At 39.0% G+C, this 17,445-nt stretch overlaps 4 protein-coding genes and 2 non-coding genes across 8 annotated transcripts; 3 read left to right on the top strand and 3 right to left on the bottom strand.

Annotated features, from left to right (window-relative positions):
• Window positions 1–338: 338 nt before the first annotated feature.
• On the top strand, window positions 339–3,969 carry LOC133729918 (uncharacterized). Of its 2 annotated transcripts, XM_062157545.1 has the most exons (15): window positions 339–454; window positions 545–666; window positions 935–985; window positions 1,136–1,258; window positions 1,337–1,456; window positions 1,540–1,681; window positions 1,772–1,942; window positions 2,028–2,183; window positions 2,270–2,376; window positions 2,460–2,550; window positions 2,639–2,780; window positions 2,887–3,043; window positions 3,125–3,241; window positions 3,322–3,445; window positions 3,543–3,964. In XM_062157545.1, exons 1-15 carry the CDS (start codon window positions 413–415, stop codon window positions 3,813–3,815), a joined length of 1,938 nt encoding a protein of 645 aa, XP_062013529.1. In that variant the 5' UTR covers window positions 339–412; the 3' UTR covers window positions 3,816–3,964. The 2 variants fall into 2 exon arrangements, with proteins under 2 accessions (XP_062013529.1, XP_062013530.1); XM_062157546.1 differs by lacking the exon at window positions 935–985 and having other exon boundaries at window positions 3,543–3,969.
• A 39-nt stretch (window positions 3,970–4,008) lies between these two features.
• On the bottom strand, window positions 4,009–7,785 carry LOC133729920 (uncharacterized). 2 transcript variants are annotated; one of them, XM_062157549.1, is made up of 7 exons: window positions 7,158–7,785; window positions 6,984–7,070; window positions 6,242–6,334; window positions 5,263–5,417; window positions 5,067–5,177; window positions 4,453–4,887; window positions 4,009–4,233 (listed from the first exon to the last, which is right to left on the bottom strand). In XM_062157549.1, exons 1-7 carry the CDS (start codon window positions 7,669–7,671, stop codon window positions 4,108–4,110), a joined length of 1,521 nt encoding a protein of 506 aa, XP_062013533.1. In that variant the 5' UTR covers window positions 7,672–7,785; the 3' UTR covers window positions 4,009–4,107. The 2 variants fall into 2 exon arrangements, with proteins under 2 accessions (XP_062013533.1, XP_062013532.1); XM_062157548.1 differs by having other exon boundaries at window positions 4,009–4,887; window positions 7,158–7,781.
• Window positions 7,786–7,827: 42 nt separating this feature from the next.
• TRNAF-GAA (transfer RNA phenylalanine (anticodon GAA)) lies at window positions 7,828–7,900 on the top strand. The gene has a single exon. It is a non-coding gene; the product is annotated as a tRNA-Phe (tRNA).
• A 734-nt stretch (window positions 7,901–8,634) lies between these two features.
• On the top strand, window positions 8,635–8,707 carry TRNAF-GAA (transfer RNA phenylalanine (anticodon GAA)). Its single transcript has one exon. It is a non-coding gene; the product is annotated as a tRNA-Phe (tRNA).
• A 688-nt stretch (window positions 8,708–9,395) lies between these two features.
• Window positions 9,396–12,012, bottom strand: LOC133729919 (glucan endo-1,3-beta-glucosidase 1). Its single transcript, XM_062157547.1, has 4 exons — window positions 11,734–12,012; window positions 10,379–11,665; window positions 9,759–9,786; window positions 9,396–9,660 (listed from the first exon to the last, which is right to left on the bottom strand). The coding sequence occupies exons 1-4, from the start codon at window positions 11,813–11,815 to the stop codon at window positions 9,486–9,488; spliced, it is 1,572 nt and encodes a 523-aa protein (XP_062013531.1). The 5' UTR covers window positions 11,816–12,012; the 3' UTR covers window positions 9,396–9,485.
• Window positions 12,013–13,225: 1,213 nt separating this feature from the next.
• On the bottom strand, window positions 13,226–15,997 carry LOC133729917 (5'-adenylylsulfate reductase 3, chloroplastic-like). Its single transcript, XM_062157544.1, has 4 exons — window positions 15,803–15,997; window positions 15,578–15,715; window positions 15,365–15,491; window positions 13,226–14,629 (listed from the first exon to the last, which is right to left on the bottom strand). The coding sequence occupies exons 1-4, from the start codon at window positions 15,882–15,884 to the stop codon at window positions 13,591–13,593; spliced, it is 1,386 nt and encodes a 461-aa protein (XP_062013528.1). The 5' UTR covers window positions 15,885–15,997; the 3' UTR covers window positions 13,226–13,590.
• Window positions 15,998–17,445: the final 1,448 nt, after the last annotated feature.

The raw sequence follows: 17,445 nt of genomic DNA, 5'->3' as shown, positions 1-17,445 counted from the left end.
TCTGTCACAGTTTAAGATAAATAAAGATCCCAACTTGTACACGAGTAAAATTAAAAATCACCTAGTTTTAATGATTCAGTAGTATCTGACAAATCAAATTTTAAAAGAGCAATGCATTTGGTGGTAGTAGTTCATTACAATAATGTTGATTGAAACTTCGCCACATCTGCTGTAGCACTATCGGATATGCCTCAACTATGTTGACATTGGTGATATAATCTAGAACTAAACTGAGTGTTTCTTGTCATAATTAGAAAGAGTTAATGGACTTTGATTCTTATATTTAACACCAATTGTATCATAGTAACCAACGACTAGCTGTTCTTGAACATAATGAGGTTCGATAGTCTCTGTATTAATCTTACTATAAGGGTAAGAGGAAAGGTGAAGAAGACATTGATCTGTTTCTGCAATGGCAAAGAAGAAAATGAAATTGAGCAGCCAAGGTCCTTATGTAAGTTGATCATGTTTCCAAACAATATTTGTGTACAACTCTATCACTCTCTCCTATATTTATTAGAATTTGGGTGTTGATTTTGCATAGGTTACAATGGACAATGGGTTGGTGAAGCTTACAATTGTGAAGCCTCAAGGGTATATAATTGGCATTGCTTATGGAGGAGTGGACAACCTTCTGGATGCTAAGTCCAATGAATCAAGTCGAGGGTAACCTTCTAAAACTACGTTACAAAATTGTTATGGCAAAAAGAGAATTGTGCCGACCATTTGAACTGTGAAAATTACAGAAGCATAGAATCCCTCTGCATATGCCCATATGATATTGCACATGATTATTACTCCTAGCTTATTGAGTAGTGTTAGTTTGATAAACATTATGCGTTCATTCCCTAAAAACTTAAGTTTTTGAGACACAATGGTTGTCGAACATAGATAAACTTTTTTACTTGACACGCTCATCTAAATTAATGTGCAGATATTGGGACATCAACTGGAATTTGCCAGGAGGCCAAGACAGATACCATTTGTATGGTTTTCCTCCACTGAGAGAAAAAAATCTACTTTTTATGTTCTGTTCCCTTGAACAATTTTGATTAGTACTTTGCCTTCTACACTATGAATAGGTCAAATAGTCCAAGTATACATCACAGACTAATTGATCCATTGTGCATTACAGACTGGAAGGAGGTGAATATAGTGTTGTCCAAATGAACAAAGAAAGTTTAGAGGTTTCCTTCAAGAACACTTACGATCCATGGTCAGCTCGAAGCACAGATTTGCCTCTCACCGTGGACATAAGGTTGTACTTCAACATAAACCTTGACGTTCTCAGTTCTTCTGTTAAGGTTTTCTTATTGATAAAATGATTACTTGTTAGGTACATAGTAAGGACTGGTGTTTCAGGCTTCTACTGCTATGGAATTTATGAGCGGCCATCTGGTTGTCCAGCTTTCGATCTTGCTCAGACAAGACTGGTGTTTAAGCTTAGAAAAGACAAGTAAAATGTCTATCTAGTTCCCAAGTTAAATGGTTTCTTGTTTGTGTTTATATTGATAGTTCTTTGGTTTAAACTTGTATTAGGTTCCACTACATGGCAATAACAGATGAGAAACAAAGGGTAATGCCTATGCCTGAGGATCTGCTTCCAGGTAGAGGCAAGCAACTAATTGTACCAGAGTCAGTTTTGCTAGTAAATCCCATAAATCCAGATCTCAAAGGGGAGGTGTGTACATACTTGAAATCATTATATTCCGACAATCAAATGAAGTACATTGATCTCTAAAGTCTGCTATTTGCGTGCGGCCGAATGCAGGTTGACGATAAGTATATGTATTCAATGGATAACAAAGATAGTGGACTCCATGGATGGATAGGTTCTGGCCCCATTATCGGATTTTGGACCATCCTTCCGAGCCAGGAGTTCAGAAATGGAGGACCTACAAAGCAAAACCTCACAGTTCACACTGGTCCAACCTGCCTTGCAGTAAAAGCAATCACTCTTAAACTGTCTTACATAAACTCAGATGGTATTAGAATCAGTTAAAGTTTATTTCTATGTGGTGGAACAGATGTTTCAGGGAACACATTATCTTGGGTTAGATATGGTAGCTCAATTCGAAGAGGGAGAGACATGGAAGAAGGTGTTTGGACCCGTCTTTATATACCTTAACTCAACACCAGATACATCAAAAGCCCACAATTTATGGACAGATGCAAAGAAACAGGTACTAATTATTCATCTCCAGCTAGCAGAACTGTGCTGCTTAAGTTCAGTTGCTTACTTGTTGATGTTGTACTTGGCTCATCCTAGAGGCTGTTTGAAGAGACAGTGTGGCCTTATGATTTTGTCTCGTCACTCAACTATGTTGCTGCAAAAGACCGCGGTTCAGTTTCTGGAAGATTGTTAGTGCAGGACAGGTCAGTAATCGATCTAAGTTAATCAAACCACACTAATTTTATGTCTACTACTTATATTGTTTGCATTGTGTACATGAATCTAGGTATATTTCGGGTTCTCTCATTCCTGCTAAAAATGCTTATATTGGTCTCTCGGTTGCAACTACTGCAGGATCATGGCAACTTGAAAGCAAGGTAGTTACTAACCAGACGCTAAATATGTACAGGTTGATCTTCCACTTGTGCACTTAATTTAGACAGTTGAGATTTAACTTCTGCACAGGGCTATCAGTTCTGGGTACAAACAGATTCAAATGGAAACTTTACTATCAAGAATGTGATCCCTGGAGTATATGGACTTCATGGCTGGGTTCCTGGTTTCATGGGTGATTACCTTCACAAAGAACAAATCACTATCTCTGAAGGTACTTACCGCAAGCTTCAAATGATAACCATACAAAACACTATCACAAAAATAAATGTTCCTAAACTAGCATCACTTAAATGCATTTGTTTTCAAAAATGCCTCAGGAAAACAAACAGAACTTCAGAATCTAACCTATGTTCCCCCGAGAGATGGTCCAACATTATGGGAGATTGGCTTCCCTGATCGAACAGCCATAGGTGACTTTGTTCCGGATGTGAACCCAATGTATGTCAACAAGCTGTTCATCAACAGCCCCGAAAAGTAAGCAAATCTATCCCCTTCCCTAAAATCAAGTTAAATTGATCAATCTTACAATTCCATGCTGGATTGTTCACATTGCAGGTACAGACAATATGGCTTATGGGACAGATACACTGACATACACCCTCAACTTGACCAAATCTACACTATAGGAATCAGTAATCCCAAAACAGACTGGTTCTTTGCTCATGTGGACAGGTCTTTAATTACTCTCCTCCTTTATAACCCAAAATGCTTTTCTTCTAGTTGCAAACTTAAGAAACAATTGACTTTTACAGGAGAGGGCCAGGGAATAAGTATGTTCCAACAACATGGACAATCAAGTTCAATCTCAATTCAGTAACTACTGGCACTTACCAGCTGAGACTGTCCATTGCTTCAGCAACCCGCTCAGACCTTGAGGTACGGATAGCAAACAGCAAAAGTCTTCTCACCTGATACAAGTAACAACAGAACTACAAAGTTTACTCATTCCTACATGCTAATTATGTGCTTGCAGGTCCATGTTAACTATATGGATACAGGGCACCTGGTGTTTCAAGAGTTGAACTTGGGCACAGACAACACAATTTGTCGACATGGAATTCATGGATTCTATTGCCTTTTCAGCGCCAACTTTCCCTCAACGTTGCTGGTGAAGGGAGATAATTCCATTTTTTTCACACAGGCGAGGGGTGGCGATTCACTTTGTGGAGTTCTCTATGATTATATAAGACTAGAAGCTCCTGCAACTTCAGAGAGCCCTAAAAGCTTATACCCCCCTATTGAGTAGAAACTACAAAGTATTCAAATCATTTTATGCAAACTAGTGTTTCGCAGAGATGTTCATAGTACTGGTTGATTTGTTGTACCATCATCACATTAAACAAATCATTGTAATAAAAGAGGCACATGATCCTCTCCTTTATTTTTTATTTTCTAAGCTATATCATTACCGATGTAAGTTACAAGATGAGAGGCAAAGATCATTGAAATATGCAAGAAAGGCATTCCCATAACAAGAATCACAGAGACTAAACAAAGTACTAACCATTCAGATTGGCAGTTGCATTAAGTGCACTGTTTCATCCACAAAACTTCCTACGTACAAAATGTGAATGCAACAGCCACCTTCTATTTTTTTGAGAAGAACAGCCACCTTCTATACTCAAAATACCATGCAAAGCATGCATGGAAGGACTGCCAGTTTGCTGCAAAAGAAGAAGAAAAAACATGAATCCGAGGATAAACTCTATGATTCACACTTCACCAAACTGATACTACTGGCCACAGATAGTCAAAAGCAAGCCATAATGATCGCTAGGCAAAACAGGGAGCTCCAGCTTCTTAATCTCCCCTTTCACTTTCTTTTCCTTGATATATGAGAGACCTGGTATTGCTTTCGTCCCAATCATTTCAATTTTGCTCACCCTGAAATCATGCAGACAGCAAAAGAATCGATCTAGTCGCTTCCGCAGTGACCTGTTACCAGACAACATCTGGTTGGACTTGGTATCATACGTCAATCCATCTTCCCCTGGTCGTAACTCTACCCAAGCATCAATCCAGTTGTCAGGTAAAGGAACTTGGCCATCCAACTTGTCATCCCAGTTCATGTCACCGCAAAAAATCACATTTGGGTTCTTCTTTAAGAAGTTGAGGGCCTCCTTTGCCTGATCTACACGTTCCTTGCTGTACATCTGATCCCATTTTGGAGGTCCTGGGCAAGGACTCTCAAGATGGCTAGTGGCAACAACAAGATGTTTGTCCCCCTGTACTTCAACTTGAGTGACACAGAGTTCTCTCCCCATCGCAGAGTATGAAAATGGTCTACAGCTGAAGGCTTTCACTTGCAATTTGCTTAACTGCATAAGTGCATATTCGTTTGTCAGATGATCTCATGTTTACTAAAACATGCAAACAACTAATGAAATCAGCAGAAGACGATCAAACAACAAAAGAAACAACAAGACAAGCAAGATACTCATAGAAAAGTATATACAGTTCTTGGCATGTGAAAACAAAAGAGATATCAAGGTTTCACCTGCATGCAAAAGTAAGGTTGTGAAATCGCCATCTGATTTGGAATTGAGCATTGATACATTTTCCACCAGTTAGATTGTTGAAAGATGTCGTATATATCAGGGGTAACCTCCTGCACAAAAAAGATAGGACATCAGATAAAAGTTGTAAAGAAGGCCGGATGTAATTGTCTTTCCATTTGAGAGGGAGAGGTTAACCTGAAAGCAAATGACATCTGGGCAATGCTGTAGGACAAGGTCACCAATAGCTTTCATTCTCTTGTGCATTTCTAAGTCTTCTCGAAACCAAACATTGTAAGTCAAAACCTTGAGCGTATTCGAACCCATTCCAGAAGACCCGGAACTACTGCTCTCTGCAAATATTAAACATATTCAGAGTGAGAAACCCAATGTGCTTCAGAGAGTACATGCGAGGAAAAACTCAACAACAGCAGCTTCTAAATCCAAGACAAGCATTACAAGTACAACTCTAGTAAAGAAGCTAAACAGTTGAAAATAAGTCCAGCCATATGATGACTTCTGAGTTCACCCAAAATTGTCTCTAATGGTCTTATTTTAGCACAGCTAGACGCAGAGTTATAATGATCAATCAAAACATGCAACTTTACTTCATGGAAACTTATTCCTTTTCACTGGTAGCAATGGCAATCTTGACCACGAATGCAATGTTTCACTCTCTTTTGAATACTAAGTATACATATGCAAATAGTAATATTTTTATATATGCAAGTTCTCAACTTCCAGAGACCTCTATTCAAAGAACACATGGTGAACATGGCAATAGAATCAATATACTAATTTACTTGCGAATTCCTGTCCAGAGACCTATCCTTCTATAAAGCCAAGATACATGAATCTTTCAATCTGATTCACCTGGGAATTCTGAAAGATAAAACTAATGATTCATCGTACATTGAACATTACGACATAAGAAAATCAAAAGGCAATAGCCTAAAACTGCATTTGTGATTTGCATTTTATAACACAATTAAGGACAAGCTCTTTGGTTTATGGTGATTGGTAAATAGAAGAATTTATTTGATATTGCTGCCTCACCCATAGAGAAAAAAGTTCATAACTATACCATTAACCCAATGGAAAAAATTCACACTTTTACCAACCAGAGCAGGAAACACATCAAAGCCCATGAAACCCAGATTTAAAATTCGAAACCAACCTGATACAGTAACCTTCTTATCAGACACCTTGACTCCTCGAAACAAACTGAATTTGGCATCATCCTTTGCAGACTCAACTGAACTAGTGCTCTCTGCAAACATTAAACATTTTTACAGTGAGCAACCAAACGTGGTTACACAGAGTACATTCGGGAACACTTCAAAGTAAAAACTCAACCACAGCATCTTTCATTTTCAAGAGAGGCATAAGTAGTACAACTCTAGAATAGCAGTCAAACTGATTCCAGCCAAATCATGGACTTCTGAATTGACCTAAAGTTGTCTACAATGTAGTACCTAAACGCAGTCTTCAGATTATCAATCAAAACATGCAAATTTACTTGATGTTAACGTATCCAGGATCATATCTGTTTTGACTGTAAGTATAAAGTATACATAAGAAAATGGTAATATTTAACTTCGATAGACACTTTTCAATTTCTAGAGACATTAATTCAAAGAACAAATAGTCAACATAACAGCACAATGGCTACTGGAGTAATTGGAAATTTGGAATAGCCATTATAATAACAGCCATTCCACCTATTCATAAATCTACCCCAATATAAACTGCAGAAACCTCCAGCTGCATTACCAAAGCTCACATCTTTAATAAAATAATACCAACCCAATAAAAAAAAAGTTCACATCTTTATCATTCACGGCTTCACCAAATCAGAGCAGGAAACAAATCAAACCCAGCAAAACCAACAAATACAGATTAAACAAATCAAAACAAACCTGTTACATTAATCTTCTTCTTATCAGACACCTTGACTCCTCTAAACGCATTCAATGTGGCAGAATCCTTAGCAACCTGAACTGGGTCTTTGAAAAAATACACAAACCAACAAAAAAGTTAACATCTTTACAACACTAGCACAAAACAAAATCAAACCCAGATCAAAAACCAACCCGATACAGTAATTTTCTCAGCAAACTCAACTGGGTCTTGAACCCTCCTCCCCTTAAACCCATTCCCAGAACCCACATCTTCCTCAACCCTCTTCCTCTTACACTTCTGCAAGGGCAAGAAAACAGAGCCCACTTGATCATCAAGCTCATCTCCATTGTCATCACTCAGATCCTCGAAGCTCGAGATTGGGGCCCTTGTGTCACAGACCTCACAGCTGGAGCGCTTGTAAGGGTTCAAGAAAGTGCAGGCCTTGCAGGCCCATTTTGAGGCAGAGGAGGAAGATGAAGATGGGGATTGGGGAGGTGAAGAGAGGCAGATTTGGCAAGTGGGTTTTGGAGATGAGAGGGTTTTGGGGTTGAGAAAGGTGCAGTTTTTGCATTGCCAGGACATTTTGGGAGGTGGAGTGATAAGGGTTTTGATAGGGTTTAGGGTGATGTGGTGGGGAAGAAGATGAAGAATTGGGAAAGTTAGTGGGGGTTTTATGTGGAAGAGTTTTGTGGTGATCAAGAGCATTGTGGAGGGTATAAACTATAAAGGAAGAGGCCCAATTTTGAAAATTAGCGCTTTCTTTGTGCAGAGGGTTTTCTGATCAAGATCCTCTGTGCTTTGTTTAGATTCTATATCTTGAAATAACACTAACTAAGATAAGGTCTATAATTGTTAACAATAGCGGGGATAGCTCAGTTGGGAGAGCGTCAGACTGAAGATCTGAAGGTCAGGTGTTCGATCCACCTTCACCGCATTCTATTTTTTAGTTTCTTTTCTTTTTAAAAAAGAAAAACTTCAAGCAAACGTTTATCTTCATCCTTCATCTTCATCATAGTATCATAATGTCTAAATTTGGCTTTTTTTTCACTTTGAAGGAAACTTCAACCATTTTGATTCGTCAACCTTCATTTTCATCATAGTTCATAATGTATAAATTTGGCTTGTTTGCATATCCAATTTCATATGATGAGTTGGTGATCTGAGGACTATATGTTGATAGTGACAACATTTTTAACATGATTGAAACATATTCTACATCATTCCAATAGATAATAGTATCAGATCTATTTTTTAATAACTTGGGAACTTTTGTAGTCTACTGAAGTTGAAGTTGAAGTTGAAGTTGAAGTTGACAAAAAGGAGAGGGAGCCTCCTTTATCATAATTTAACAGTCAATTTTATTTGAAACCCAGATGGATGATCTGAAGACAGGAGAATAAGTAATGTATTAAGAAGTCCAACTTTTTCCTTACCATTTCTTCTCCTTTTTATTTATGCCTTTAGTTGAATTACATCATTGACTTCTTAATGCGCAAGAGTTTTGTGGTGATCAAGAGCATTGTGGAGGGTATAAAGGAAGAAGCCCAATTTTGAAAATTAGCGCTTTGTTTGTGCAGAGGGTTGTGATGAAGATCCTTACAAGTTTTGCTTAGATACTATATCTTGGAATTACAATAAATAAAATAAGGTCTACTATGGCTAACCATAGCGGGGATAGCTCAGTTGGGAGAGCGTCAGACTGAAGATCTGAAGGTCAGGTGTTCGATCCACCTTCACCGCATTTTATTTTTTAGTTTTTTTTTCTTTTTAAAAAAGAAAAACTTCAAGCAAACGTTTATCTTCATCATTCTATTATTCTTCAACCTTCATCTTCATCTTCATCATAGTATCATAATGTCTAAATTTGGCTTCTTTTTTTCCTTCAACCCTTTTTTTGATACAAATGCTCTTTTTGGTACAAATTCTTCAACCTTCATCATCATCAGTGTCATAATGTCTAAATTTGGCTTCTTCTTTTTTTCCTTTGAAGGAAACTTCAACCATTTTGATTCTTCAACCTTCATTTTCATCATAGTATCATAATGTATAAATTTGGCTTGTTTGCATATTCAATTTCATATGATGAGTTGGTGATCTGATTATGTGTTGATAGTGACAACATTTTTAACATGATTGAAACATATTCTACATCATTCTAATAGATAATAGTATCGGATGTATTTTTTAATAACTTGGGAACTTTTGTAGTCTACTGAAGTTGAAGTTGAAGTTGACAAAAAGGAGGGAGCCTCCTTTATCATAATTTAACAGTCAATTTTATTTCAAGAGAATAAGGAATGTATTAGAAGTCCAACTTTTTCCTTACCATTTCTTCTCCTTTTTATTTATGCCTTTTGTTGAATTACATCACTGACTTCTTGAGAGAAAAATAACACTTTTTGGTAGTCTACCAAAGAATGATGCACATATGAAACAAGCACCCTCTATGCAAATTATTACCGATTATCAACAAATACAATAAGGTAATAATACATTCGAAAAATTATTTTATTTCTACCTCAGCGGGGACTAAAGAATAACAAACTAGGGGAAATTACAACAAAAAATACATATAACACCCAGCTAATTGCACTTGGTCTTTTACTGCTGAAGCCAATGAATTTTAACCTCTCTGCTGCACCACTTGCATGACTTGAATTCACCACCTGCTTTGTTATATTGCTCACTTGTTTACTGCACAATTACAAACAAGAATAATAGCTTGTTAAACAAGTTAACCTTGCTAAATGAAACCTAACATAACCAACCAAAACAGGTCTTTCAAGTCTCACCTTCCAGGAAATATACAGCTCCCTTTACCTGCAAGTAAATTCCCACACAGAAAAAAGAAAAGAAAAAAGAACTGCATTATTATCAACTCTTGACGAAGTATACAAAGTATGTGGAGCCCATTTGGGACAAAGACAATCTTTAGTAGATCCAAGGTCACAATGATGCAAATTTGTCTGCAAGAGTAGAAGCTCTAGTATCTAAGGAAAAATCATACTTTACACTTTCCATTCATATAAGAAATCCAAATCATTCACAAGAGCCAACTTGTACTGTCAGATGGGAACCACACACCACTCTTCAGTCTCAGAAATCATCAGACTTCATGACCTGTTGCTTGTTTGTGTAGTACTCTCTGACTAATACACTGTTCCTATATCAAGTAATGAAATCCAAGCTTCTTGAAATTCAAATTCAAGCCTTAAGTTCTTAGTTAGGTGTTTGCTACAAATGTCATTGATCCAAATTGGGTGTTTACTCATTAGTCATCAATACTTACCCAAACATCCACTAAGCTAAACTACAAGTGTTGAAAGAACTAAGCCCTCAATATCAAATTATCAATGGAATGAGAAAATGAAAACTGCAAGCTTGAACTATAATGCAGAAGTAGAGCACTTACTTGGGTCAGTGGTGGTAATGGTGGCTACACCTTTGAAATCACAAGACCCAGCAGCCTTTCCTTGCTTCTGGTAATAGCTATCAAAAGCATAAGAAGCATGGCTCTTCACATTGTTGGGAGAGTAACAACTCTCCCCAGGCTGAATCTCTGTGCAATTAGACCGCCCCGGTCCACAAGCCCAATCCAAAGCTGCTTGCAAAGTCTTTGCATCAACCCCATCCATGGCAATGCAAAATGTCTGGTTTGTTGTATCATTAGCCAAAAAAGTCCCACTCCCCGAAACATGAAGCAAATACACTGCGCTCGAATTGCCATAAAACAAGCCCCAATTGGCCTCAGAAACCGGCGGAGACCTCAAATCTTCATTGAACAACTCATAAAGGAACACACTCGAGGTGGTCTCAGGATGCAAAGGAGTCCCACTACGATCAAAAACATGCTTAATCAAATTCGAATTGTAAGTATCCGCATTGTCAATAGTAGCATAAGGCTCCTTAGCATCAGCTTTTGAAGGCCAACCACTCTCGGTAACAAGCACCATAACATCAGTCACATTCAAATTCTTCATCGAAAAATAAGCAGCATCAATCATAGCATCCAACACATTCGTATAATGAAGCAGAGTATTGGGATCCACCATTTCTTTGGAGGGCGTCAAAGGCTTGAACAGGGCATTATCCAGAGGCACCACACCTTTGTTCTGCATAAACACATAGTAAGGATACAGATTCATCATCAAGGGAGACCCGGTTCTCGACAAGAACCGAAGCAAGGGCAGCACAATGTCACTCAAGCTCTGATTGAAGAAGGCCTGAGAAGGTGGGAAAGGGTCGAGAATAATAGAGGCCGCATTCGGAGTCGAAATCTTGACCTTGGTGTGTAAATTTGAAGCCACTAGAGCACTGTAAAGGGACTCAATTGCAGGAACAAGAAGAGGAGCTGAAGAGGGCACTGTGGTGAGGACTTCATCCCCAACCGCAATGCCCGTGATTAGGGTTTGTGGGTAGTAAGCGACGACGTTTCGACCGACCCAGGAAGCGGCGGTGGTGTTGGAGGACCCAATTGCGATGAGCTGGTTATTGGGTACGCTGATGATGACCCGGATCTTGGTTTTGGCCAAGGCTTTGAGAATGTCGGGGTCGGCATCGTAGAGACGGATGTGGGTGATTTTCTGGAGTTGGAGAAACGAAACGAGGTCGGATGGGGAGAGGAGATTCGAAACGTCGGTGCCTATGTTCACTCCAACAAATGGCTCTCTGTCTTCGTCCTGAATTTGCGGAGATTGAGCTGCAAAAACAAGCTCCAAGTTTAGATAAAGTGCTTCTTAGTCACTTGAAGTCAATCAAAGGTGTTACCTTTTGAGGATGTGGAGAGTAGTAGAGTGAGGATGACCAAGAAGAAGTAGAGGGTTGAGAGGTGGAGCTTAGTATATGCCATTGGAGAAGAGGAGCTTGAGCTTTGCTTCCTCTTCCTCTGCTAACTCTGGTTCAGCTGCTACAGAACCTTGCATTATCTTCTGAAACTTTCCTCCAGTTTTGTTGTGGGTATTTTTTTTTTTTTTTTTTCTTGTTATAATAACTATTTCTCTTCTGGGGTTTTGGTTGTTGACCCAAAGAGATTGCCCAGTGCGGAGAACAAAGAAAGACAAGACTCTCAAGACAGTGATGCAACGAGTGAACAGTCATCGAGTTAAAAGGGAAATGTCTGGAATGGCCTCTGTAGAATTTAGAAAGGGTGTTAAAGAGGGGTTGTTGCAACTTTCCTTGATTCTTTTCCCTTCTGATTTGGTTGGTGCCCCAAACAGTGCTGCGCAATAAAGGATTATGGTTGGAAAACTTGAAATGGAAGAACTTTAGAGAATGTCATGTCATTAAACACCTAAAATAATTAAAGTAACTAGATTTTCAGTTTCAAACCGTGGGCTTTGTTATTACAGGCTTTTCAAATTTTGAATAGCAGATGGACAAAGAAGCGAAAATTGCCAAGGATGTCGGAGAGATGTTAGATTTGTTATTGTTTCCGAAGTTTTAATATTCTGAAGCACTATAGAATAGGAAACAGAGCAGTGTTTGGAGCTGGTATTAATATACCAATCCTGCTGTTAAATAATATGTCAAAGCAGTAAAAATGGGAGAGACAAATGCCAGCCAAAAGTGCAGAAGCATAGTGTTTTAGTGTCATTGAAAACAGAAGCACAGAGCATCTCCGGTACTATAATCACCAGGAGTAGCGAGTCACGGGCACAAGTTAGAGAAGTGGGTCACCAACAATGGCTTTCAGATTTGATAAAACAAAGACTCAATGTCTGATGGGTTTCTGTGATTTTCATTTTTATTCTTCTTCAAACACCGCATTCCTCGTTAGAGAAAATTCCAACTCAGCATATAGTACTGACCTTTAATCTGATATAAAATTCAAACAGTGTGCATTCCTCATTAGCCAAAAGAACAAGTACTTGTTCCTTCTTTATTGCTTGAGGAAAGGGAATGTAAAATCTAGTTCAACCAACCATCTGGGTATTCTCAACTGTAACCTAGAAAGCTTACTGTATTTCAATTTCTGTTGAGACAGCTATGAAAATGTGTATTACATGGATTAAAGAAACATGAAAGATCCTTTCACGTACCATGACAAAAAATAATGAGGGCAGAGAATCTGAGCAAACTGACATATAGGAAACCCAGAACTTCGTAACTAGAGCCCACCATCGAGTACCCAGCAATAATTTAACTCTGTTTTCAACTTAGAGAGTAACAGTTTCTTACCAGACCCTCAAAGTGGAAGGATCTTGCACAACATTCAAACTTTATGCTCTGCTTGTTGAAAGTTGAAACTTGCAAGAGAAGAGATGTGAATACTCTGAAATATGATACATTGAACAAGAAACATAATTTCCAATGCAACATTCAAAACTGACTCATACAAGACGATCTCTACCCTAAACAGCACAAGACCTATCTGTCCCAAAGGGACCGTGACTTCAGGTGAGAATACACGGTAAATACAGTGCACCCACGATACAAAACATAAACATGATACAATTTCTGAACATCGATTCTAAGAAGAATCAATGAAGCTTTATCTTTTGACTCTGGCTGGTTTGCCAACTGAATGTTGACTTCCCCTTTGAGGCATGAAGAGATGGCTTGGAGCTTGAACTTCTGTGTTTTGAAATTACTAGACTAGTTTCTATAAGCATTTCAAAAGTTCCATTACCGAAGGGCATTGATGAAAGCCATCAGCGAATCAACATCCCTCTTCTCTGATGGGTACTTGATTGGCCGAGAAGAGTGTTTCGGGAAGAAAAGTACTGTAGGGAAGCTTCCGAGTTGAAGTTCTTTCTGGGCATACTCCTTTTGCTCACCATCTGCTCTGAACTTTCCTACCTTCACACCACTCCCTGCCAACTTGTTGGCCAACTCATCGTATGATGCTTCCATTGCCTGACAGAATTGGCACCAAGGCGCATAGAGTACTACAATCCAAGGTTCTTGCCGGTTCTCAAGTCTTGCCAAATTCTCTATTCCAGGCCTGCTTAAGGTGACCAAATTCTGGGAAGTGAAAATGTCAGCTGTGGCTGTTCCGTTGGGATTGGCAGCTCCATTTCCATTGCCATTTGCTTGACCATCTTCCTGTTTGAGATTGCCTTTGTGAAGACCACACTCCTTTGCCTTGGCATCCTCCCACCACCACCTTCCTTCTCTCTCATGTTGTCCCGGTAGGACTGACCTTGTGCATGGCTCACAACCAATTGAAATGTATCCCTGGGAGTGCAGTGAATTCACAGGCACGTTCATGGCACGAAGGAAGTTCCATACATCAACACCCTCGACATTAGCAACTGGGTTCCACTTCACCAGGCTGCCAGCTCCACCATCCAAACCCTCAAAAACGGGGTCAACCTGGACAACAGGAACTTCAGACCTGGTACCTGGAGATTGATCTTTCCTTTGGCCAGTGATCCAAGCACGAAGACCCTTGAGGGCTCTCCGGAGGGGTCTCACCTTTCTCACACGGCAGCATTCCTGGTGTCCATCCTCATAGAAAGAGAAAAGCCCTTTGCTCCTTACTAATGCCTGAACTTCAACAGAATCAGGAAACATGTATTCAATGTGGATACCATAGTGCTTCTCAACTGTGTCAAAGAACTGATATGTTTCTGGGTTCAGCCTCCCAGTATCCAAACTGAACACCCTGTAGGGTCTACCGGTCAAATGTGCGTACTCAATCAAAGCAACATCCTCAGCTCCACTGCATAAACAGAGATCTTTGTTATTATTAACGGAAATGAAATGGCTACTATATACTGGCTACTACTCACTACACCAAGTATTGACTCAAGTGCTTTAAGCAATTATCAGAAGGCATAAACTATCTTTAGCCACTCAAGGTTAGCTCACGTCAACATAAAAACTTCATACAACATTTCTTCAATGATAAACTATGAAATGGCAACCAAATCTCAAGCACAATTACAATGTAGCGCTAACTTTTTAAGTCTCAAGGGTCGTACTACAATCAGCTAAAGTGCCAGCTTTCATCAACAATCCCACCTCATTCTAGATAACGTATGCACAAGCAGGATGTAATTCCACAAGAAAATAAGTCTTGGGCAGGTCTCATTGACAATATATTATTATTACTTTGAAACAATTGCCCCATTCAATTTATAATTACTTATCAGTTATCACTATTCTTTTTACTAATCTATCAACCTAAAGTATTGCTAAAGCAATCACAAATTGGATCATTTCAGATTCTTCATACAAAAGATATTCACATGCCACACTCCACTATTCCTAATAACTAAGAAAATAACAACATCATAGGTTCTACAAATCCAAGTCGTATTCTTTGATCTATGTCCTGCACTCAAAATTTGAATCCCCCAACACATTAACACAACAAATTATTGCACATTTCACTACCAATCTCACTAATAATCATCGAAACAAGACAGAAATGAACCGAAAAAAAATGAATTACCTGAAGGCAATAGCAATGTCGTTGCCGAATTTCTCAAGAGCCTTGTCCATGATCTCAAGAGGAGAAGCACTCTCAAGCTCCTTAGCCAATTTCTCACAGTCCTCCACCTCCACTTTCTCAACCTCCTCTGCAATGTTCAACCCAATTTCAATGTCAGTCAAGCCCACAACAAAAAAAAAAATCAAAATTCACAGCAAAATCTGCAATCCTTACCAGGCGCAACAATCGTGGCCGCAAGCGGCACAATCGAATCGCTCCTCTTGGGTTGAGCATTCACAGCCTTCACCGAGCTCCATCTCTGCGAAAACGTCACCGCCTGGTTCGGCACGCGAAATGAACCTAGCTGCGGAGCTGCACAGAAAAATCCATACTCAATTTCCAATTCAAAGCTCCCAACACGAATCAAGAGAATTTGTCATTAGCAGTAGAATCCTGTACCTTTGAGGTCAGAGGAGAAGGTCCGAGCAGAGATTGCAGTAGAAGACGAAGAAGAAGTAACAGCAGCAGCAGAGAGAGCCATTTCTTAGGAATTGGAAAGAATCAAACTTTCTCTTCGTTCTTTGTTGTGACGATGATAATGAGGATTTTTCCAGAATCTGATAAGAGAAAAAAACTTGGAATGAAGGATTGAAGAGGGTGTGTAATTGTTTATATAAAGACTCGATTAAAGGGGCGGCCTTTCAGGTTCATTGAACCTGGACGTGATTGCGCGGCTCCCTAACCGAAATAGGAGTTTCCGTTACGTGGCTTCCGGTTACTGGTGGACTCAATCTGTTCTGTCATCGCTTTCGTCACGTGGTGGTGGGCCCCCCTGGGGGGAGGACCAGGAGGAGGAAAGCCCCTGGTTGAGACTCGTGCGCAAGTAAGAGAGCCAGAGCCCTTCCTTCCTTCTTTCGTGGTCAATAGACTCTTCTCGTCTTTTTTGCCAATTTCTTTTTTAACCTCGATGAGTATTTATTTAAATAAAAAATAAATAAATTAGAGATTGTGTTTTCCCTAAATCTCTAGACAACATCAATAAAAACGAAAATTAGGAATACTTACAAAATCTATAAGAGCAAGTTCACCCGTTGGGTCATCAGGTCACCCACTATCGAGCACAGTGTATTTCGTGCCCTGGGTCACCCAGAATCACTTTCTGGGTCACCATGAAAACTGTGCCTATGACCCAGATGGTGGAAATTAACACTAAAAAGTAGTGAATAGTGAGTGACCTGGTAACCCAACGGATGAACTTGCTCTAAGTGATAAGTAGAGTCAAAGTCTGCTAATGTATCCACAGTTCTATTATTTTTCTTCTTCCTTTCTCTTTCAGAGCAAGATACCAAAAATTTTGATACAGACATTCGAATTGCTCTAGATCTTTCATGTAATGGTGGTTGGTATTTGACCTAATGATTGGTTGCCCTTGCACCTTCCTCTCAATTTTCATTTCCTTTATGTGATGGACTAATAAGTTTTTGCATCATATGTGGGTAGAGATAACATAAAAGGTTTTTGTGGGTGGGTATAAAGCCTTTCATTTTATTGGATTTTTAGTTCTTGAAATTAATCAAACCATATAATAAGTATGGTGCTGGACTGCTGGTATATTCTATGCTAGTGGGTCGAATAATCTGTCTAGGCAATTCGAGCTCTTTTGTGGTAATAATTCAGACCATGTCACCAGTACATTGTGTTTGATATTAACACAGTCCACTCATTTTGGATTGGAAAATTTACGCTTCTTTCTCAAGTTTGGATAGACCATTTTTAATGAGAGTCAACGTCTTAGCTCAAGTGACATGTATGAAGTAATTTAGTGAATGATAAATCTCAAGTTTGATTACCATTACAAGCATAATATTGCACTTTCTTTTCTGTGAAGGAAAAACCATTACAAGCATAATATTGCACTTTCTTTTCTGTGAAGGAAAAACCGATAAATCGAAGAAAAAATCTTGATTAAGATTGGGGCGGCTCTTGGTAAGAAGAAGAGGAGGGCATTGGTAACTTTAGTAAGAAACCCAATTTTGACCAAATCGTATTTTGCTGTTATATATAAGATCATGCATTAGCATTAAGAAAGCGATGTATGGAAT

This window comes from Rosa rugosa, chromosome 2 (genome assembly GCF_958449725.1).
Source record: "Rosa rugosa chromosome 2, drRosRugo1.1, whole genome shotgun sequence".
Taxonomy (NCBI): Eukaryota; Viridiplantae; Streptophyta; class Magnoliopsida; order Rosales; family Rosaceae; genus Rosa; species Rosa rugosa.
The sequence above is the reverse complement of the archived record's forward strand: the minus strand, read 5'-3'. Positions and strand labels throughout refer to the sequence as shown.